At 32.7% G+C, this 23,576-nt stretch overlaps 3 protein-coding genes across 3 annotated transcripts in view; 1 reads left to right on the top strand and 2 right to left on the bottom strand.

The window, feature by feature from the left end:
- Positions 1 to 218: 218 nt before the first annotated feature.
- LOC108913208 (1,4-alpha-glucan-branching enzyme) lies at positions 219 to 16,486 on the top strand. The gene is made up of 8 exons (XM_023456039.1): positions 219 to 586; positions 1,084 to 1,253; positions 2,533 to 2,648; positions 3,387 to 3,515; positions 7,385 to 8,139; positions 10,111 to 10,287; positions 12,647 to 13,220; positions 16,165 to 16,486. The coding sequence occupies exons 1-8, from the start codon at positions 474 to 476 to the stop codon at positions 16,207 to 16,209; spliced, it is 2,079 nt and encodes a 692-aa protein (XP_023311807.1). The 5' UTR covers positions 219 to 473; the 3' UTR covers positions 16,210 to 16,486.
- A 3,213-nt stretch (positions 16,487 to 19,699) lies between these two features.
- LOC111692201 (zinc finger Y-chromosomal protein 1-like) lies at positions 19,700 to 20,284 on the bottom strand. The gene has a single exon (XM_023456042.1). It carries the CDS (start codon positions 20,282 to 20,284, stop codon positions 19,700 to 19,702), a length of 585 nt encoding a protein of 194 aa, XP_023311810.1.
- A 1,685-nt stretch (positions 20,285 to 21,969) lies between these two features.
- LOC108913203 (transcriptional repressor CTCFL-like) overlaps positions 21,970 to 23,576 on the bottom strand; it is a 4,557-nt gene continuing 2,950 nt past the window's right edge. Inside the window, exon 4 of the mRNA XM_023456041.1 lies at positions 21,970 to 22,777. Within this exon, the coding sequence (XP_023311809.1) occupies positions 22,105 to 22,777 (673 nt within the window). The 3' untranslated portion in view covers positions 21,970 to 22,104. The remainder of the gene's footprint in view (positions 22,778 to 23,576) is intronic.

The raw sequence follows: 23,576 nt of genomic DNA on the forward strand, positions 1-23,576 counted from the left end.
AATACAGTGTGAATTTTGTGATAGAACAGTAGTAGAGCGAAATGAGGGAACGGTCCCGAGGGATCATTCTCATATATATAATACTACAATACTACATCATTCTATTCTCTCACCGTCAAGAATAGAGCTCCGGAACAGTCAGCGCCAGAGTAGCGAACAGTGAAATCTATGAGTGAAATAGCAACACTTCTCTATCTCTATTGTCTTGTCTTCATTCAAGTTCAAGGTTGGTCCGAGAATAGCACGATAATATATCAATCCGAATAGTACCAAATATCACAGTGGTTTGGGTATCTTACCGTGTATTAATTTAATATTTTATAATAGTTGTTAGTTGTTAAGTTTCCTTGTGTTGACCTATTAACATCTGTTATCGTGCGAGTACAACGGTCTAATTTAGTGTTGAAGATCAGCGCTAGGAATGAGAAACAGTTTATATTATCCAGAAGAGAACTTGAACGTAGATTGTTGCAATGGGTGGTAAATATTCGAAATTAGATCCTATGGAAGTCGATGTTCCGCATATAAAGGCTTTGTTGGATCGGGACCCCTATCTAAATCCATACGAAAAAGAAATAAGGAGGCGGTGAGTGGAAAAATTCTGTTGACATTGAGAAGGTCAAGGAAGGACATTGCTATAAACAATTGAAATATAAACAAAATAAGTGAGATTTGCGAAACTTTTAAGGAATCAGGTAGTTTTTATTACATAATACGGATTATGTAAGTTTTATTAATTTTAATATATACCTATCCCTAATTTTAAATAAAATTTTCCTATTTGGAGATTATACTAGTTTATCTTTAGATTTCTTAATCCTTAAATGATAGCTTTATTACAGTTTTATACCTGTTCAGAATTTGATGCAAAAAGTGTTTTTGTGACAATACAATATGTTAATAAATATTGCTTGGTACTTTTTCATGTTTGGAAACGTAAAACAATTTAATAATATGCATTATGCAAGAATACATCAGCTTGTAAGTTCTAAAAATTCTAACCTATAAATAACCTATTAAAATTTTTTATTGTATCAAAATAATAGGTCACTTACACCGTTATTACATTGTTAATTTCTTCAGATATGCCTGTCTAAGGGATTTGCAAGACTCAATCGAAGAAAATGGAGGTGGCCTGGATAATTTTACTAAGGCATACAATTATTACGGCATCAATGTACAGACAGATAACTCCATCGTTTGTAGAGAATGGGCTCCTGGAGCGAAACAACTTTTTCTAGCTGGAGAATTTAGTAAGTTTTACATATGTAATGAATTATTTTTGGCATGGTAGGCAAAACTTAGTGACTTAAAATCTTCATTAGTTTAATTTGTACTTCGTTTTCCTTATAAAATCATACTTTAATTATTTAAGATGGTACTTAAAATATATTATTGCAATTTTTAAATTTAAAATGTATATGTATTGTTAGAAACACACTAATTATCAGCGAATATTCAATATAACTTTAAATACAATTTTTTAAATTGTAATATAAAAGGTTTATAAAGCATTTAAAACGGCTAGTTAATAAAGGCGTCTGCCATCGAATGCTGTATGCCGAGTGACGAATAGTGAATGTATGGTTCCTTGTACCTCATCTGCCCTAGCAGAGGAATTTGTTTATTTTACTTGGCCCTTGCCTCTCGGGTTAAGTGTTCACATTATCGGTCTTCGCTCGATTTCTAACAGTATGTATAAAATGTGTATAAGATGAGTACTGTATTGATTTAATAACATTAACAACAATAAAAAATAATAGTCAACATTTCGAGATGGTTCATTTTCTATCTTTTAGATATTAAAAAGCTAACAAACTTATATATGGGGTTTGATAAAAAAAGTAATAGGAATTAATTTGGATAAGCAAAGTGGTCTGCGTCCTTGCATTGTCGTAATACAAAATCCATGAGTTGTGTCTCGTATTCTTGTCGATTTCTCCTATTGTAGTTGGAGAAAAGGGTTAGAAGGTCCTTCAAATTTCACCAGAACTCGCCTTATCTTCGATGTCCTCTTGGCCTTCCTGAAAACATTTGTACCTTTGATAAACTTGTGGCTGTGATCGTCGCTAAAGGTCTTCTTGAACATTTTTAACGCTTTGCTGCACTTAATTCCAATATTTCACCACAAAAAAAAACGCTTGCTAAACACAAACTAAGCATAACAGCTGCCTAAAAATTTTCAGGTACGTTACCTACTGATGTACACAAAAAATAATCAAATCTATAGACAGATAAAAAACGTGTAATTTGAAAATTCTCGTTACTTTTTGTTCCAACCTCGTATTATTGTAATTTTCACAAATTCTGCCGAATATTAAAAAATATAAACGCATTGACATTAAAATACCGATAAACTTTTATTAGAATTTTTAATCAATTTTGATATAACCTCCCATTATCAGCAAAGTTATGAAAACATGTTCTTTTAATTGTTTTAAAGTTAAAAGCGTAAATTTTTATTTTTACAAAACTGATATAGATACAAAGCATTATTAGATTGCGTAACATTTCAATTTTTTGTGATTTCAGATGGCTGGAATCGTGATAGTCATCCCTATAATAAATTGGAATTTGGTAAGTGGGAGCTAATTCTTCCTCCGAACTCAGATGGGACTCCTGCCATCAAGCACTTATCAGAAATAAAGGTAGATATAATATAAAGTACAGTGGGAGTTTACAAGAATTATTATCATATCCAAGTTAAATTGTTTTTTGACTTCAATTGCTACAATATTTGAATTTTGTCAGACTGAAAATGATTAATAACTATTTTTTAAATCAAATTTAGGACTGTTCATATGAGAAGTCCTTCTTTTTTTAGTTATTCTTCAATTAAAATAAGAAAATTGTAGCAAACTTTTAATTTAATCATCCGAAACAGTATGTAGCAAGGGTACATATTGTATATTTTAGCTACAGAGCCTTAATAAATGATTACAAGCCACTTAACCTTTGAGCTTAATCAACCAACATGGCTGGTATGGTTAACTAAAAATCCCTAAATCTTAGCATCATCAATATTAATGATTTGATTGGTTGAATAAAATCTCGTGAAAAATTACACCAATCACCAGTCGGTGAAACAGAATGTTGTGTTTTAATGTAATCTTGAACTTATTGTTTTAATAATTTTTAAATTTACCGAAATTTAATTGCCAATGTGAAGGAAATAAAATACTGTTCCAAACAAAGTTACTGGTCAGGTGGCTTGTAATCATTTAATGTCCTTATAACTTTAAAATCTTTATATTTTACTGATGAAAAGTTTAATTAACCAAATTATTGTTTTTGATTGTACAAATTTATTTAAAATGGACGGGGTAATGCTTTAATCAATATAACGTTTTGTTGTAGTTTACTTACCTTTACTTTTTTATATGTAGATTGTAGTGCAAACACAGGAAGGAGGGAAAGAAGATAGATTGTCTCCTTACGCTACCTATGTCGTTGAACCTCCAAAACATGAGGGTACGATATACAAACAGAAACTGTGGAATCCTCCAACTGAGGAAGTAAGTTCTCGATGATTATTAATAACATTTTACAGTACAGTAAAATTTTAGAATATAAATACAATTGATATCAACATTTTTAATATGTCTAAAACATTGCGACAAAAATTTACCATAATTAACTTTATAAAAAAAATTAAATAAATAAATATACATGCTGTAAGTATATTTTAGGTAATCTGAAATAATTATATGATATCTTGGCAGTCCAGTAAACACTTCCAACCTGTCATATGCAGCAGGGAGCCCAGGCACTAATTTATTTTGAAAACAACTGAAGAAGACCATTGAATTTTATACATACTACTGGAAAAAATTAAGGGAACAAAAAATCATAAATTTAGTGATTTTTGATAGGCTATATCTCGGTGAAAAATGGTTATATCGAGATTAAAAAGCTGTTTGAACCGTCAAGTTTCTAGTTTCCAGTTCTTTTGACAATTTTTTTTTTAAGTTATGGTTATGGAGCAATCAAAAGAAATAACCTCCAATTATTTTTTTTAGATTCGGGAAAATTTTTTGAGCTGAATGAATGCAGGTCAATTAGCTTGTTTACTCGGCTTCAATTTGCTTTTTGAAAGATCTCGGTATGTATTTGTTGCTGAGATATCGATGGTTGAATGAAAAATGACACTTTGTCTTTCATCATCGATATCTCAACAAATTATTGCACATTTAATCCAAAGGCGATTTTGAACACTGGATTATTAAATTCTCTACAATGGTTCTCGAAAACAATTTTTCTTCAACCATTTGAAAAAAGCGCAAAAATGACTACGTTTTTGTTTTTTTTTTTTGGAAAATCTAATGTTAATTTACAAATGAATGATGAAAAGAAACTGAAAAATTGAGAGAAATTTTTACCTGTAAATTGACTTGTTGATTTGATTTTGGAAAGAATTAAAGGAACATGTTTGTTACTTCTAAATATTATGTAATAGTCAAAATGAAAAAGATTTTTTCATGACTCCCACAATTTTACATTAGATAATGTTTAAAGGAGATGGGCCCCTAAGGCCGGTTTTTAACCAAATTTATTTTTGGCTAAAANTTTTGTTGTAGTTTACTTACCTTTACTTTTTTATATGTAGATTGTAGTGCAAACACAGGAAGGAGGGAAAGAAGATAGATTGTCTCCTTACGCTACCTATGTCGTTGAACCTCCAAAACATGAGGGTACGATATACAAACAGAAACTGTGGAATCCTCCAACTGAGGAAGTAAGTTCTCGATGATTATTAATAACATTTTACAGTACAGTAAAATTTTAGAATATAAATACAATTGATATCAACATTTTTAATATGTCTAAAACATTGCGACAAAAATTTACCATAATTAATAAAAATAAAATAAATAAATTTACATGCAGTAAGTTGATATGATTATATGATATCTTGGTAATACAGTAAACACTTCCAACCTGTCATATGCACCAGGGAGCCCAGACACTAATTTCTTTTGAAAACAACTGAAGGAGACCATTGAATTTTACACACAATACTGAAAAAAATTAAGGGAACAGAAAAAATAATAAATTTAGTGATTTTTGACAGGTGGAAAATTTACGTATCGAGATTAAAAAAAGCTGTCAAGTTTCTAGTTTCAAGATCTTTTGACAACAAAACTTTTGAGCTACGGTTATGGAGCAATCAAAAGAAATACTAATCTAGAAAAATCTCCGTATAACTATTTGTTGCTGAGATATCAATGGTTGAATGAAAAATGATACTTTCTGTCTTTAATCATCGATATCTCAACAAATTATTGCACATTCTCTACAATGGTTCTCAAAAACTATTTTTCCTCAACTTTTTTTTTGGAAAATCTACCTTTAATGTACAAATGAATGATGAAAAGACTAATGTTGAGAGAAATTTTTACCTGTAAATTGACATGTTGATTTAATTTTGAAAAGAATTAAAGGAACATGTTTGTTACTTCTAAATATTATGTAATAGTCAAAATGAAAAAGATTTTTTTGTGACACACAATTTTACATTAGATAATGTTTAAAGGTTTTTGGCCTAATTTATTTTTGTCTGAAAAAATCTGAAATCTAGTACCTACTACTAGCAATACTGAATCGTTTCCACCCTAAACCCCCTCACCCTTCTTTCCCCTTCCACCCCCTTAAATGAGATGACGCACATTTACATTGAATAACACGAAAAATAAAAAATCAATAATTATACATACATGTTTGTGCATATTTGATTAGCCACATTGAATTTTGTGATTCTGAATTCATAATTGTAATCAGTGATCCAAGAAAGTTTCTATTAACAAATATTTGAGGATTATGATGATCTTTTTAATTTTTTTGTCTGCCATATGGAATACGTCATTTTGGATTTCATAATTCTGCCTTCAGATTCGTAATCAGAGACCCAAAAAACCCCACTACATAAAATTTCATGCATTTTAGACATTTAATTTTTTGTCCGTCATATTGAATCCGCCATTTTGAATTTCGTGATTTAGAGTCCAGATTCGTAATCATAGACCCAAAAAACCCCATTACAAAAAAATTCATGTATTTTGAAGACATTTCAATTTTCTTGTCCGCCATATTGGATCCGCCATTTTGAATTTCGTGATTCTGAGACCAGATTCGTGATCAGCGATCCAAAATACTCTTCATTTAAGGGGGTGGAGGTGGAAAGGAGGGTGAGGGGGTTAGTCCGTTTAGGGTGGAAACGATTCAATATTACTAGTAGGTACTAAAAAAAAATGTTTCAGATTTTTTTAGCCAAAAATAAATTAGATCAAAAACCAGCCTTAGAGACCCTCCTCCTTTAAGACATTTTTTCCTTTTTTTTTTTTTCACAAAAAGTTTCAAATTTCAGTTATCGACTTGAAACAAGACAATCTTGTTTACAAAAATTCGTAATCTTAGTATAGTTTTTGTGAAAACTGCAAAAAAGTATCAATTTTTCTGTAGGGATGTTTTCTCTCCCCAGTTAACCTACTTGTATAGTTTTTCCGAAGTCAGTTGAACATGCATAAAAAAACCAAGCAATCAAAATTAATGAGTTTGATGGGTGTCCCTAAAAAAGTTTTCTGCTAAATGTAGAAAATTATAATAATTTGTATACAATGTGTAGAAAATTTCTATTATATGTTCATTTGGCCAACATGTTTTAATTATTTATGTCCTCAAACAATTTTTTATATTGATTGTAAATTTCATTTTGTTCCATTTCAAAAGGTCTTCAAAATGCCAGGGTGTAATATTTTTCCCTTTTGCAATGTGCCTATAATAAATTAAAATTATCTGAATCACACCAAATTCCGCATTACCGCACTGCACTGCCAGGGAACAAGTTTTTCAAATATTTCAATGCCGAGTTGCTGCTTAGCGACCAATACCTTGAAATTATTGATTCTTCAACTGACTTCGGAAAAACTATAACACTAAGGATATTAATAAATGTGTGATTTTCCAAACTTTATTTCTGCATAACATACTCCTCATCACACAAACACATAAACACTAAAAGGAACGTTCAATAGTAAGGTGCCTAATTTGAATTAGCAAAAATGACTCCTACATTTTAATAATTTTTAAGGTACAGTATCAATTCTTTACTTATGTAAGGTTGGTTTGGTTTAGTGTAGAATCTGCTGTTGCCCCATGTACTTATAATTGTATTCTATTATTACTTACCTCGTCATTGAGATTATTCGAGCAACAAAAATCAAAATTCGAAGAATTATTTGAAATGCACCTATCACTATTTAACAAAATAAATGCAGACTCTTATAGTTGTCTTTTTACTGTACTTTCTGTTCCCAATATTTTTGTGTTATTTTATTCAATTAATATACACCGAAGCAAACTTATTAATTCACTCATATTTTTTAAGAAATACGTTTTCAAACACCCCAAAGTGCCCCGGCCGAAGAGCCTGCGCATATACGAGTCCCACGTCGGCATCGCCACCTCCGAACTCAAAGTCGGCAGCTACGACAACTTCACCGACAACATCCTACCTCGAATCGTCAAGCAGGGCTACAACTGCATTCAGCTCATGGCCGTCATGGAGCACGCCTACTACGCCAGCTTCGGATACCAAGTTACCAGCTTCTACGCGGCATCGAGTCGTTACGGCACTCCCGAACAACTGAAACGTCTGGTCGACAGAGCTCACGAGCTCGGACTTATCGTCTTGCTAGATCTCGTCCACTCTCACGCCAGCAAGAACGTAATGGACGGCTTAAATCGTTTCGACGGGACGGATTCCTGTTATTTTCATACTGGTCCGAGGGGCGAGCATTCGCTTTGGGATTCGAGGCTTTTCAACTACTCCGAGTTTGAGGTTCTGCGGTTTCTGCTGTCTAACATACGCTGGTACATGGAGGAGTACCAGTTTGACGGTTTCCGGTTCGACGGGGTCACTTCTATGCTGTACCACTCGAGGGGTATCGCGCAGGGCTTCGGGGGCCACTACGACGATTATTTCAGCCTTGGCGTGGATACCGAGGGGGTGGTTTACTTGATGCTCGCCAACTATGTGATCCACGAGTTGTACAAGGATGCGATTACCATAGCGGAGGACGTTTCGGGGATGCCGGGGACTTGCCGGCCCGTTACGGAGGGATGCCTAGGCTTTGATTACAGGTAAAGCTTTTTTAATAGAGAATTGTAAAAATTTCGATAGTTGCTAGCCGAAAATGAGTCCCAGTAACTTTTTTAATTTTAATTTTAGAAAAAAGTTTTGTATGAAATTGTTGATTGATGTGAAATTTCCACTTTAAAAAGAGTCCTCGCCGAAAATTTACTTTTTTCGGTGGGATAGAGATACCCGAAGTAGGTATATCCGATATTTAAATAGAGGTCAGTTGAGACGTCAACATAAATTTTGCCATTTGATACGTTTTCCCGGCCAATCCGGCCACGGTGAGTCGTTATTTTGCCGTTAGGCACCGCTTCCGATCTTTTAGAGACGATAAAACTTGATTTGAACATTTTTAATTTTCTGTTTACATTCTCGGAGATCCAGGGTAGGTAGTTTAGATCGCCATAGCTCATTTTGTAATCTCACGACTGCGAAACTGAAGATCCGGGGTTCGAATCTCGGGGGGTCGCATTTTTTCTTTTTTTTAAATACAGGGTGTGGCATCTAGTGTAGAAAAAATAAAATGCAGATTCCTAGGAATATATGCAGTAAAAAAGCCTTATATTAGAAATTCATATATCCACGTTTTGTCAAGAAAATTGAACTTCAATTTTGTAGCGAAGAAATAAATCTTAGTATGGTCCTGGTCAAAAAATGTCATGCCATTCGATGCCTTTGTGCAAATCAGTGTTGCCAAATTAAAATGTATGAAATACACACAAAAGAGATAAAATGTTTTAATGCAACAATAAATAATTTTGACCAGTTTAATACAATCCTCTCGTTTTAATTAAAAGGAAAAATAAACATAAAATTCAATTAGTTATTTCACTGTAAATGATAACGTGCAAACCCAGACAAGAGGTTTGTAGAAACAAAGGACATGGTGTTAGAGAAAAGACTACTATTATTTTAGCAAGTGATAGGTTGGATCACGACAAACAAAAAAGATGCAAACTTACCGCTTTCGTTTGATAGTAGTAAACGTATTATTGTTGTCCTCGTTATCCATTGTCGATCTAGTTAAAACAATAACTTTTAAAACTTTAAAATAATTAATAAAAATAAATAAAAAATTAAAATTTAAACGCTCTATCACGGAAATGAAGCATATTTCGACATACGTGTATGAACCTAAAATATTTGGCACTTATTTACAAACACCCTGTATATGCAAACAATACATCTAACTGTTTCAAGCATTGTCATTTCTCATTGTATGTGGATGACTTTAAGAGGGCACAGACATTTCTTTGAAAAATTGCAGTGTTTACCAATTGCACTATGTCGTATGTGTTTTTATATAAATAATATTTAGACATCATTTTTTATTTTTATTTTGGATAATTGTTTAGTTGTTTACTGGGTACAGCTGGTATAATTTAATGCTAGTTGGGGCATGTAGCCCATAGAATAATCGTTCCCTGCAATATCAACTGTTAACAATATTGTCTTGCGAGGTTAGGTATCAAAGAACGTTATCTTTACTTGATACCAACAATACATTTTTATAGATTTTATTACACAGTTTGTCTAAAAATGAATTAATGCACAAATTCCCCATTTTTAACGCAGTTTTTGTATAAAAATACGTAGTTTGAAACTCGATTTACTTTTTGGTGTAAAGAAATTTGTAATTTACGACGTCGCTTGTTTGAAAGCGACAAATTTCTTTACAACAAAAAGTAATTTGAGTTTCAAACTAAGTCCATTTTATAGAAAATCTGAGTTAGAATGGAGCAGACTGTTATTTGTGCATTGATTCATATTTAGACAAACTGTGTAATAAAATCTATAAAAATGTATTGCTGGTTGCCTATTTGCTATAGAGCCCTCTTAATACCTTCATACTCTGCTATAATAAATGTTCAAAAATATCCCAGTTTGTTAAAATTATTATAGCTGAATTATTTATGATTCGATTACAGTAACAACTTGTTATATCACATGTAAAAATTTACATTTTTATTTAGGTTAGCCATGGCCATTCCTGATACTTGGATAAAACTGCTCAAGCACGTCGCCGATGACCACTGGAACATGGGTGACATAGTTCACACCCTGACCAACAGACGTTGGATGGAACCTAACGTCGCTTATGCTGAATCGCACGACCAGGCTTTAGTAGGCGATAAAACCATCGCTTTTTGGTATGTAACCTTTAAATTTATACTGCCTACCTATATACGGAGTTCAGTCCCGGGATCTGAGGATTGATCCTCAAAATCCCGAAAATTCCGAAATAATCCCTAAATAAAAATGTTAAATAAATTAAATAAAAATAATTATGAGTGACCTTTAGAAATTAAAATATCGATTTGAAATTTTCAGAATCGAGTTTTTTTTTCAACCTAGAAAATGATTAAAAATTAAAAAAAAAATTGAATTTTTCACGATTTCGGAAATTTTTAATAATCTTGAGTTGAGCGACATCTAAACAAATATTTTTTGAGCTGATTTTTTGAGCAGGCTCTTAAAACATGATAAACTAACATATTTTCACAAGCGACACGAAAAAAAATATTCGTTTTTTTTTGGGTCACCCTAATATATACCCTTCAGTGAAAATAAACCGAGTGTCCCAGTTTTGTCCTGAAAAAATGCCCAATAAGGTAAAAATCAGTAAAAATATCATAAAAATTATTTATTTGGCATTTTCAGTTACTTTTTTTTAATTGAGTATTCCTGCCACGTAGAAAATATAAATTTGCATTTTAATAACCTTTCCTTTAAATATGATGTTTAAGAACAATGCAGAGACCAGTTGCCAATTGTGCATTTGTTGCGACTGAAAGGCGCTGTTATTTGATGTTACATTAGCTTGTTCATTAGCAGAGTATGAAAATTTCAAAAAAAAGGTTACAAAAATAATTAAGTTTTCATGACGGAATTTGAAAAAATAAACTATTGATACGTGTTTCTAAAGGTCAAGCCTCTGCATAAATTTGACCCCCACTCAAAGTTAAACTAGTCCAGGCGGTATCTGTTTCGGGTTGGGTAAAACGCATATAATCGGAGATTTTTGCTTTAACGGCTTCTAAATAACAAATGATAATTTTTCTATGCAAATGAAAAAAAAAACGTGGGCTTAAGTGTCTTTCCGAGTACTTTCAAGCCATATTTTAAAATAAAAAAAAAATTGAAAAAATATTAAATTATTGCAATTGTTTATAAGCATGAAAATTGCGAAAATGTTTAAACAATCACCACGGCTCACCTAATCGTCCGATTTGAATTTTTCATAAAGCATTTTAAAGCTTGAGAGCTCTTCTTTTTGTGTTGAAATTTGATTTTGAAAATTTTATAATTAAAAAAATAAATTAAACAATTATTATGTAAAAACTATAGAACCAAATTGAATGAAATTTGGTGTGATGATTTTATACACTAAGAAGTTTAATTGGTAAAAGTATGAAGATCCTAGGTATTATTCAAGTGTAGAAAAAAATTGACAAATATCTAGCTTTTTTGGAATTTTTTAAATGATTTTTCCGATTTTTGCAATGACAATTATTTTTTTGAATTGCAACTATCTTGTTCAAAATTTAATTACAAAACTTTTTTCCTCTTCCATTTTTGTCTAAAACGAATAGTTGCTAAGTTGTCGATGAGAAATCCAAGAAAAAAATGAATTTTTGTGTAATTTTTTATACTTTTTTGCAATAACAATTAAGCCCATGTTTTTTTTTATTGGCATAGAAAAATTATCATTTCTGATGTTATTTGGAAGCCGTTAAAGCAAAAATCTCTGTGTTTTACTCAAATATATCCTTTTTTAAAACAGAAACCGCCTGGACTACACCCTGTTTAAACTGTTTTAATTGTTAATAGTACTCCAGAAATGGAGATAATTTAGTTATTTAATGTTGTAATTTTGTTTCTCCTTTTGCCTTAATAAGAATATTTTCAATAACTGAAAATATTGAAAATATTATTAGCAGCAGGTAGGTTACTCATTGATCTTTTTTTAACAGCTAGATGAAAGCTTTTCTCGAGAATTCAAAAGTTTAATGTAAAACAAAAAGTAAAAGGAAAAGTTTATCTAATTAACTTATAAATTATGTTAAAAAAAAAATTTGTTACAGCCTATCTTGAGCACTTGAGAGGGCTCTATAGTGAATAGGCAAGCAGTAATACACTTTTATAGATTTTATTACACAATTTGTCTAAATATGAATTAATGCACAAATAACAGACTTTCCCCCATTCTAACGCAGATTTTCTATAAAATGGAGTTAGTTTGATACTCAAATTACTTTTTATTGTAAAGAAATTTAAGGTTCGAATTAACTCCATTTTTTAGCAAATCTGTCTTGGAATGGGGGAAAGTCTGTTATTTGTGCATAAATTCATATTTAGACAAATTGTGTCATAAAAATCTATCAACATGTATTGATGGTTGCCTATTTGCTATAGAGCCCCCTTAAAGATATTTTAATTAAACTTTTTATAGCAAAGTTTCTAGGGGATCTGCGATTTATTCTCCTAATTCTGTAAACACGATTTCAGGTTGATGGACAAAGAAATGTACACGCACATGAGCACCCTCTCGGACCCCTCGCCCATCATCGACCGGGGCATCGCCCTGCACAAGATAATACGCTTCCTAACGCACACCCTGGGCGGCGAGGCTTACCTGAACTTCATGGGCAACGAGTTCGGCCACCCCGAATGGTTAGATTTCCCCAGGGCCGGCAACAACAGCTCCTACCACTATGCCAGGCGGCAATGGAACTTAGTCGACGACGAAATCCTTAAATACAAGTACCTGAACGCGTGGGATGCCGCGATGAACCACACGGAGAGCAAGTATGGGTGGCTGGGCGCCCACCCCGGGTACGTCAGCATGAAGCATGAAGACGACAAGATAATAGCATTGGAGAGGGCGGGGGTGTTGTTCGTGTTCAATTTTCATCCGGTGAAGAGTTTCGCCGATTATAGAGTTGGGATCGAGGAGCCGGGGGAGTATCGCATCGTTTTGTGCTCGGATGATAAGGAGTTCGGCGGTTTCGGAAGGATAGATACTTCCGTCAGGTTCTTCACAGTTCCCGAAGGGTATTCAGGTCGGAGGAACTATGTACAGGTAAGAAATATGTACGGGATCGGTGAAAATTAGAATGACTTCCGTTAACTTATTGGCACTTGAACTAAATGCATTGCAAGTGTTTTCGATAATGAAATCAAACCATTCTATGGACAAAACAGAAATGTTTATTGGCTTGATTGAATAATTATTAGTGCTATAAAATGAATGAATGAAACTTTTTGGTGTCCCACTGCTGCCAACAGAATTATGTAAATGACCGGCATTGGTGGAGAAACCTTGTCATTTTCTTCCCGCCTGTTTCTCAACTTTAACAATCCTTCAATTTTTTCAGCGATTGCACCTTTTTCTAACTGAGACCCCACCCCCTAAAATTATATAAATGACTGCGATTGGTGGAGAAACCGCCTTGTCTTCTTCTCATCTATTCCTCAACTTCTTGACAATCCCACCTTTTTCAAATTTTTTGGTATCCCGCTGCTGCCACCGAAAATTACGTACATAAATGAGAAATTTGTCGCCTTATTCTTCTTAGCTGGCCGAGCTACTTAAGAGAGCTCTATAGCAAATATGCAACCAGCAATACATTTTTATAGATTTTATTATACAGTTTGTTTAAATATGAATTAATGCACAAATAACAGACTTTCCTCTATTCTAAAGCAGATTTTCTATAAAATGAAGTTGGTTTGAAGCTCAAATTACTTTTTGTTGTAAAGAAATTTGTCGCTTTCGATCAAGCGGCGTCGTAAATTACAAATTTCTTTACACCAAAAAGTTATTTGAGTTTCAAGCTAAGTCAATTTTATAGAAAATCTGCGTTAGAATGGAGGAAAGTGTTATTTGTGCATTGATACATATCTAGAGAAACCGTGTAATAAAATCTATAAAAATGTATTGCTGGTTGCCTATTTGCTATAGAGCCCCCTGAAAGAGATCATCCGATGTACATATTTCGTTTTTAAATTCATTATTTGATAGTTATAGTGTTGCCACCAGGTCAAATAAATAGTGAAAAATTATCTTTTTTCTACTTGAACTCGGAAGTAACGAGTTTGGGCATTTAGAATTCTTTATAAATATACTGTCTACTGTGCATCAGCCAGCAAATACTTGCAATGTGCATAAAATCCTGTAAAATTAAATTATACAAATTATATAGAAAGTACCACACACTAATTACATTAAAAAGTGGTCTCGATCAAAATTGAAAATTGCTGTGGAGGTATTGTTGATCACTGGAATAAAGATCTGATTATAAAAGCCCCGGCAGATGGTTTGCTTGTTTTTGGCCAATTTTACTCCTTTTTTATAACATTTCAGACGTGTGTAGATGGAGTAAAAACCCAATGCGGATCGCAATACGTGTTTTTAGCCATACTGTCGTTAGGTATCATACTACCTTGAAAAGTAATAAGTCACTAGGCATACGTACTACAAACTGAATAATTAATTGAACATAATATTAAGAATACTAAACCTAACATTCTAAAACAATTATACATTTGTTTTTATTAAGAAATAAGTAACGCTTGCTAATATTTAAAATGTAAAAAAATATCTTATTCATTCATGTGTCTAGGTAAAAAGGTCTGTTTTTGTCGTTCACTATTAAAAACACAGTAAAAACTAGGTTAGTGACCGAATAAGGTAGGTCAGGATTTATTCTCGAAACCTTTGTAGGTCAGTGGTTTGGAGCAGTCCGAAAAGGGATGTAAATAATGATTTGAAAATATTTTTTGCGGCATAAATATGCATTTTAAAATTTTTTTAACCCTTTCGCTGCTCCAGACGTATATATTCGCTAAAAATTTATAGGGCTCAAACTGCTCCAGACGGATAAATTCGCATGAATAATTAAATTGGATCAGGCTGCTCAAACTGTATATATTTGCAACCGTGCGCATAGTGACTCGGTTATTGCAATTGGTAAGGCGAATTTTTGCGGGCGAGCTTATACCGATTGTGACAAATATTTTTATGGAAAGAGGTACTGGTAATAGTACCAAGATTGTTCATTTTATTCAAAATAAAATCGTAAAATTTATCGTAAATCGTAATTTAACACAACATTATGTAAAACTATAAGTAATCTAACTGCTCCAGACGTATATATTCGCACGCGATAAACAATCGCGCACGGTGCGGTAGCTACGTTCAGACGTATTGCACAGCGAAAGGGTTAATTGCATATTTGTATTCCACTCATTTTTTTCCCTATCTCCCCTTAAAATTAATGAGATTATAACTGAATCACCCTGTATATCCTATTCTGCCGCCCACATCTACTTCGTCGCCCATTTTCAAGGGAGATGAAGCCCCCGAACATATCGTCACGTCATCTGTACCCCAAGTGTGTATAGTAGATTCGGATATTACACGTATTACAGGCATCTGTAAAATTAATTTTGGCATTTTATTTTAATAAACAAATAAAAGAGAGCAAAGCTAAAGACATATAAGATGCACAAAGGGGGTTTTATAGCAAATAGGAAACCAGCAATACATTTTTATTGATTTTATTACACAGCCTTTGTCTAAATATGAATTAATGCACAAATAACAGACTTTCCCCCATTTTAACACGGATTTTCTATAAAATGGACTTGGTTTTAAACTCTAATTACTTTTTGGTGTAAAGAAATTTGTAATTTACGATACTGCTTGTTCAAAAGCGGCAAATTACACATTTCTTTAAAACAAAAAGTAATTTGAGTATCAAACTAACTCTATTTTATAGAAAATCTGCCTTAGAATGGGGGAAAGTCTGTTATTTGTGCATTAATTCATATTTAGACAAAGGCTGTGTAATAAAATCAATAAAAATGTATTGCTGGTTGCCTATTTGCATAAAGTCCTCTTAATAAAGCTTTGGAGACAACATTGAGGAAATAAAATTGTGAACATTCTAAGACAATATTAAAAAAAAATTCTAGCGATTGTAAAAGAAGATGTGTATTTCAATAGCTTTATTTATTTTCAGGTGTATATTCCATCCCGAACTGCAATAGCCTTAGCCAAAGTTTAGAGAAATAGTTGCTTGAATGTCAAATCGACTGGGTGATATATGATTTTAGTAACATCTAATCTGTATAATAACTAATGTGTTTATAATTTTGACATTTAAGTTGGATATAAATTATCCATTACTGTTTCTGTAAGTAGCGTTTTTTAAAAAAAGTAACTTGTTTTGTTATCATGAACAATAAGAATTATACAACATTGTTAGAGGTTTTTTATAGGTAGCAGTGTTGTTTTGAAGTTTTGTTATATATTGTTACAATAAAAGGCATATTTTTTAATTGTACAGTTATTATTATTCCTTCATATTTATATTTCCCTTATGATCAGGATAATCCTAAATATTAAATTTAAGCAAAAAATTTTACAGAGATGGACAAACTGAAAGAGTGGAAATACGTCACTATATGCAGTCGGTTCTTAAAAGTGGAGTCATAATAACCAAACCACCGTATTTTACTTACTTTATTCATCTACGGTGTTCTTGGGGCGATTTTAAAAAAATTTGGTATTACGTCAAAATGTTGATTTTGTTTCTACCTAAATTTCGTAGCCTACTCTGCACAATGCCTTATGGCATCACGTCTTGTGTTCTTGAATGGATTAAAAATTATCTTCAGAGGGCTCTCTATAGCAAATAGGCAACCAGCAATACATCTTTATAGATTTTATGACAGTTTGTCTAAATATGATCCAGTGCACAAATAACAGACTTTCACCAATTCTAACTCAGATTTTCTATAAAATGGAGCTAGTTTGATACTTTTTGGTGTAAAGAAAGAGTGACCGCAAAATCCGTCTGTTTTTGAGACTTTGACAGAGGCGACAAGAAAGATTCTAAAAATATTCTGAAAATATCCAAATACTCGTCATGAAAAATGAAAATGGGAATCACTTTGTTTTTCGAAAATTTTCGAAAATCACTCATACAGGGGTTGAAAAAAAAAAGTGAACAAATTAAGAATCATCAACAGTTGTAAATCCCAACTATTTCTATGTTGTTTTCGAAATAATATTATGAACGTGAAAATATCTAATTTCGTATTTGATACGGTCATGTCCGGATTGAAAATCAACCCTTAATATCCCTAAAGGGGTGAAATCATCACCTAAACGCCTAAAAATACAAAAAATATATTAAGTTATTTTTTTTTTCTTTTTCTTTTATACGTGATAACTGAACCGTTAATAACCCACAATCACTAGATCCGAAGGAAACACCCCTAAATGAGGGTATTCGGATCTAGTGATTCTGAGTTATTAACGGTTCAATTATCACGTATAAAAGAAAAAGAAAAAATTGTCTTTTAATATATTTTTTGCATTTTTAGGTGTTTAGGTGATGATTTCACCCCTTTAGGGATATTAAGGGTTGATTTTCAATCCGGACAAGACCGTATCAAATACGAAATTAGATATTTTCACGTTCATAATATTATTTCTATAACAACAGAAATATTTGGGGTTTTACAACTGTTGATGATTTTCAATTTGTTCACTTTTTTGTCTTTTCAACCCCTAAATAAGGGTAAGTTTAGAAAATTTTCGAAAAACTGAAAGTGATGCTCATTTCCATTTTTCATGACGAGTATTTGGATATTTTTAGAATATTTTTAGGATTTTCCTTGTCGCCTCTGTCAAGGTCTCAGAACAGGCAAAATGGCTTTTTTGCGGTCACTCTTTGTAATTTATGATGTCGCTTGTTCAAAAGTGGCAAATTACGAATTTCTTTACAAGAAAAAGTAATTTGAGTTTCAAATTAACCCCATTATAGAAAATCTGCTTTAAAACGGGGGAACGTCTGTTATTCGTGCATTAATTCATATTTAGACAAACTGTGTAATAAAATCTATAAAAATGTATTGCTGGTTGCTTATTTGCTATAGAGCCCTCTTAATGAAGATACACAGAACTAAAGTTAATGGTAGACTATCAGCAAAACTTAAAAGCATAGATGGGGTACTACAGAGAAGCTTCTTGGGTCCACTTCCGTTTATTGTGTATATTAATGACATACGTAATGTTTTGAAAAGGTCTTTTGGAAATATGTATATTTGCTGACGACATTAATTTTAATGTGTAGTGACAACCATCCAGATGTGATAAATACATTAAATAGTTAACTTGGCATTCTTTATGAATGGCTTTGTGCTGATGCACTTAAGACTGGCGCTTTACAGACAAGAAACCACACTCTTAGTCAGACAATGATAGAACAAGAAAATCCAGCTAATCTAAACTATAAAAATGTTGAAATACAAGGATTCCTTTGATTTTTTGCACCCATATAAACAGGAATGTACCTTTCCTATTTTATCGTGAATTTTATAAAAATACTCAATAATTATGATTAATTTGTTAATAGTTTTTATATAATGCTCCGACTATGTTTATAGTACCGTTATGCCATTTTCTGTATATTCAACAAGCGTGTAAACTTCAGGAAATAGTTCCCATCCAACATTATTAGCATATTGGCGTTCAAAGCTCCTATAATCTCTGAAATGTTGAACTGACCTTATAAATATTTTCTTATCCGGTACTCGTTTGTCTGGATAATCCATCTAATATCACCGCAACAGCATCGTTTTCTCCTGACAAAAAGTAAGCTGTAGTCATATCAATCCTTTCTTGATTCATATACATGCTTTTTCATAATACCACACAAGAGCTTGAGAATGGAAACACAAAAATACACTGTACCATCACTAAACATCGAAATAAATAACTTTATTATAAGGTTATACATTTACACTACATAAACAACTCAAACTGAACTGAAAACTAAAATTAAATTACTGAATTAACGTGGCAGTTTGTTTTTCCCGTTTATCATCCCGTCATATCATACCAGGTGTGAAGTCAACACGCAGTAGCGGCTTTTCAGAGGCGGATATGTGACATTTTACTGAACATCAGAGCCTACTCTTACTTGCTCCTCGTAAGTGTTGGGAACCGGATCGGGTCCTGCTCAAATTTAAACTGTTCACGGTTTAATTTTGTTGCCGTTTTGTTTATTTTCGTATAATTTAATATGTCTAGCACCGATAGGGTGCTGAAGTGGCTGTATAAGAAAAAAGAGTAGAAACATACCGTAATTTCCTTTAAAATTTTATAACTTTTTAATATTACCCGTTTTAACTTTCCTAAATGTGTCCCCGTCTACATAATGGCAGTAGTATAGTTCAGCTTTAAAACATAATGTTTCTTTTTAAATAAAAACTGTTAAATTTATATAAAAAATATCAACATAAAACATTTAATTCGTTTTGTTCATAATTAACCCGATGATTAATATTGACGAAATTACATTAGGAACTAAAGAACTAAATTGTAAATAGGAAATTTTAAGAACTGTTTTATGTTTATTGTTAAACGAATACATTCCCATGTGAAATTTCAACTACAGCGTCTTCATTTCAATCTTAACAACAAAGTAAAAAAAACAGTTCTGCAATAAAAGTGTACAATTCAAGAAGCCACTATTCTCCTGCTAGCTATTTTCTTGTTCCGTGCTGCACCGCATGTAGATTCCGGATATGAATCGCCAAACTATCCTTCCTCTTGGCCTTGTAATGGCACTGGTGACACTTGTACAATTTATCAGACAGCTGTTTTTTAGTAAAATGTGTCAAAACGTGGCGGTCGATGGTGGACTTTTTCTTCACCTGATAAGAACAGAACTCGCACTTGTACAATTTTCCCACTTTCATGTGTTTATGGCACATCTTGTGCTCGTTCAGACGTGCCACCTCTTTCGTTTCGAACTCGCATTGGCTACACTTCAGCAAGACGTTGTGAAGGTCGTGCGTTTTGACGTGCTGGTTAAGTTTCACTTTCGTGAAAGCAATGTATGGACATTCCTTACAGGTGTACGAAATTATGTTGTTGTTATGCTCCGTCTGCACATGTAATTTGAAGGATAGCGCCGAGTTGGTTTCATAACCGCACTTTTCGCAAACGTAAGCTAGTCTGTGCACCTCTTTGAAATGTCTTATTAGAGAGTATTTTCTCTTCGTGCGGTACGCGCAGTTGTCGCATTTGAACAGGGCGTTGTTTTTCGCGCATTCTTCTAAGGTCATGTGCGTCGTGATGTGTAGGTTGTATCTGTACTTCTTCTGTGTGNTAAACTATACAATATAAATACAAAAGAATAGACCACATCTGCTCTCCATTAGGCAAGTTGATTACTTGGAAATTCCTAAACATCCAATAAATGCCGGCAATAAACCATATAATAATAAAACGGGTGAGCCGACAAAACCTACCCACCTTTTAAATTATTTAAATTATCTTAATCTTTTGATAAAACGAAAAACATAAAAATATGCACACAAATTTTATTTTTGACGAAATATGCAATTTTTTATGAAATTTGTTAAAATATGCAAAATATGCAAATACATGCACTTTGCATATATTCAGCCCTTTAATTATGATTAATTTGTTAATAGTTTTTATATAATGCTCCGACTATGTTTATAGTACCGTTATGCCATTTTCTGTATATTCAACAAGCGTGTAAAGTTCAGGAAATGTAATGATACACATAAGACATAAGAATATGCATTTTTTCCTTATTCTGAATGAACTGTTGGCTCATTTCATATCACCCGACATGAAGTACAGCGCTTTGACTAAAATTTTATTTTAAATAATATAATCTATGAAAAAATACCTACAAAGTAATCTAGTACAAAATCATTGTACTGTAAACATCATCTGTTTACTCACCTGATTTTTACAGCATTTGACACACTTGAAATCTTGTGGCTAATATTCGAGCACTGGTACCAGAATTCTCTTCTAATGCATTTAAAATTTCTGGTTCTAAGTTTGTCACTGCCTAAGTCAGTTCCCATCCAACATTATTAGCATATTGGCGTTCAAAGCTCCTATAATCTCTGAAATGTTGAACTGACCTTATAAATATTTTCTTATCCGGTACTCGTTTGTCTGGATAATCCATCTAATATCACCGCAACAGCATCGTTTTCTCCTGACAAAAAGTAAGCTGTAGTCATATCAATCCTTTCTTGATTCATATACATGCTTTTTCATAATACCACACAAGAGCTTGAGAATGGAAACACAAAAATACACTGTACCATCACTAAACATCGAAATAAATAACTTTATTATAAGGTTATACATTTACACTATATAAACAACTTAAACTGAACTGAAAACTAAAATTAAATTACTGAATTAACGTGGCAGTTTGTTTTTCCCGTTTATCATCCTGTCATATCATACCAAGTGTGAAGTCAACACGCAGTAGCGGCTTTTCAGAGGCGGATATGTGACATTTTACTGAACATCAGAGCCTACTCTTACTTGCTCCTCGTAAGTGTTGGGAACCGGATCGGGTCCTGCTCAAATTTAAACTGTTCACGGTTTAATTTTGTTGCCGTTTTGTTTATTTTCGTATAATTTAATATGTCTAGCACCGATAGGGTGCTGAAGTGGCTGTATAAGAAAAAAGAGTAGAAACATACCGTAATTTCCTTTAAAATTTTATAACTTTTTAATATTACCCGTTTTAACTTTCCTAAATGTGTCCCCGTCTACATAATGGCAGTAGTATAGTTCAGCTTTAAAACATAATGTTTCTTTTTAAATAAAAACTGTTAAATTTATATAAAAAATATCAACATAAAACATTTAATTCGTTTTGTTCATAATTAACCCGATGATTAATATTGACGAAATTACATTAGGAACTAAAGAACTAAATTGTAAATAGGAAATTTTAAGAACTGTTTTATGTTTATTGTTAAACGAATACATTCCCATGTGAAATTTCAACTACAGCGTCTTCATTTCAATCTTAACAACAAAGTAAAAAAAACAGTTCTGCAATAAAAGTGTACAATTCAAGAAGCCACTATTCTCCTGCTAGCTATTTTCTTGTTCCGTGCTGCACCGCATGTAGATTCCGGATATGAATCGCCAAACTATCCTTCCTCTTGGCCTTGTAATGGCACTGGTGACACTTGTACAATTTATCAGACAGCTGTTTTTTAGTAAAATGTGTCAAAACGTGGCGGTCGATGGTGGACTTTTTCTTCACCTGATAAGAACAGAACTCGCACTTGTACAATTTTCCCACTTTCATGTGTTTATGGCACATCTTGTGCTCGTTCAGACGTGCCACCTCTTTCGTTTCGAACTCGCATTGGCTACACTTCAGCAAGACGTTGTGAAGGTCGTGCGTTTTGACGTGCTGGTTAAGTTTCACTTTCGTGAAAGCAATGTATGGACATTCCTTACAGGTGTACGAAATTATGTTGTTGTTATGCTCCGTCTGCACATGTAATTTGAAGGATAGCGCCGAGTTGGTTTCATAACCGCACTTTTCGCAAACGTAAGCTAGTCTGTGCACCTCTTTGAAATGTCTTATTAGAGAGTATTTTCTCTTCGTGCGGTACGCGCAGTTGTCGCATTTGAACAGGGCGTTGTTTTTCGCGCATTCTTCTAAGGTCATGTGCGTCGTGATGTGTAGGTTGTATCTGTACTTCTTCTGTGTGGTAAATGGGCACAGGTCGCATTTGAGGGCAGGTTTTGCCTTTTCACTGCAATCAGAGATATATTGCACAATATAAGTTGCAAAATAAAATATAGGGTATTTATTATAAACGACTTTTTTTTTAATCCATTTCATGAGAAACAAAAAATTGACATAGGTAGCTAGATTATTACAAACTGATATTAGTTTTATTTTTTTAAATGCTTTACTGATCAACTTCTGATAATAATGATAATTGGTTTATTTTAACCCACGCATTTTAAATTTCAACGTAATACATTCTTTATATGAAGTTTGTTTTTCTAAAAATAAATGTTTGAAACCCTTAACCATACAATCATTACAAAAAATTTTTTTCCCTAAAGTTGAAAATAAAAAGGTTAGCAGGGTGATCATTTTCGTTGGGAAACCGTATATACACCGTGTCCACCCAGTGCGCGTAAGTCCAATATCTAGGTTAATAAAAAATATAACTTATTTTTTTTTTCAAAATGAAAATATATTTGCATATACAGGGTGTTCAGTTTTTCCTGGGCAGGTACCAACTTATTTTTTTTAAATGGAAACCTATATTTTTTTAACGGGACTTAGTGTTATGATCCCTATTAAAATATTGATAGTTTTCGAGATAATCGACTTTTAATTTTTTTTTTTCTTATGTTTCGTCACTTCTAGTAGTTGATATAATTATGATTGTATGATGGCTAGAAATAATTTTTTTTTCAGGAACTGTAGAGTGAAGATGGCTCTTTCAAAAAACGTACCAAAACTTGACCTGCGATATACAGGGGGCAAAAAAAATCGTGTCAAACCTAATAATTTAAAATTTGAAAAATCTCGACTTT

The sequence above is a fragment of the Anoplophora glabripennis genome, unplaced genomic scaffold (assembly GCF_000390285.2).
Source record: "Anoplophora glabripennis isolate ALB-LARVAE unplaced genomic scaffold, Agla_2.0 scaffold1098, whole genome shotgun sequence".
Taxonomy (NCBI): Eukaryota; Metazoa; Arthropoda; class Insecta; order Coleoptera; family Cerambycidae; genus Anoplophora; species Anoplophora glabripennis.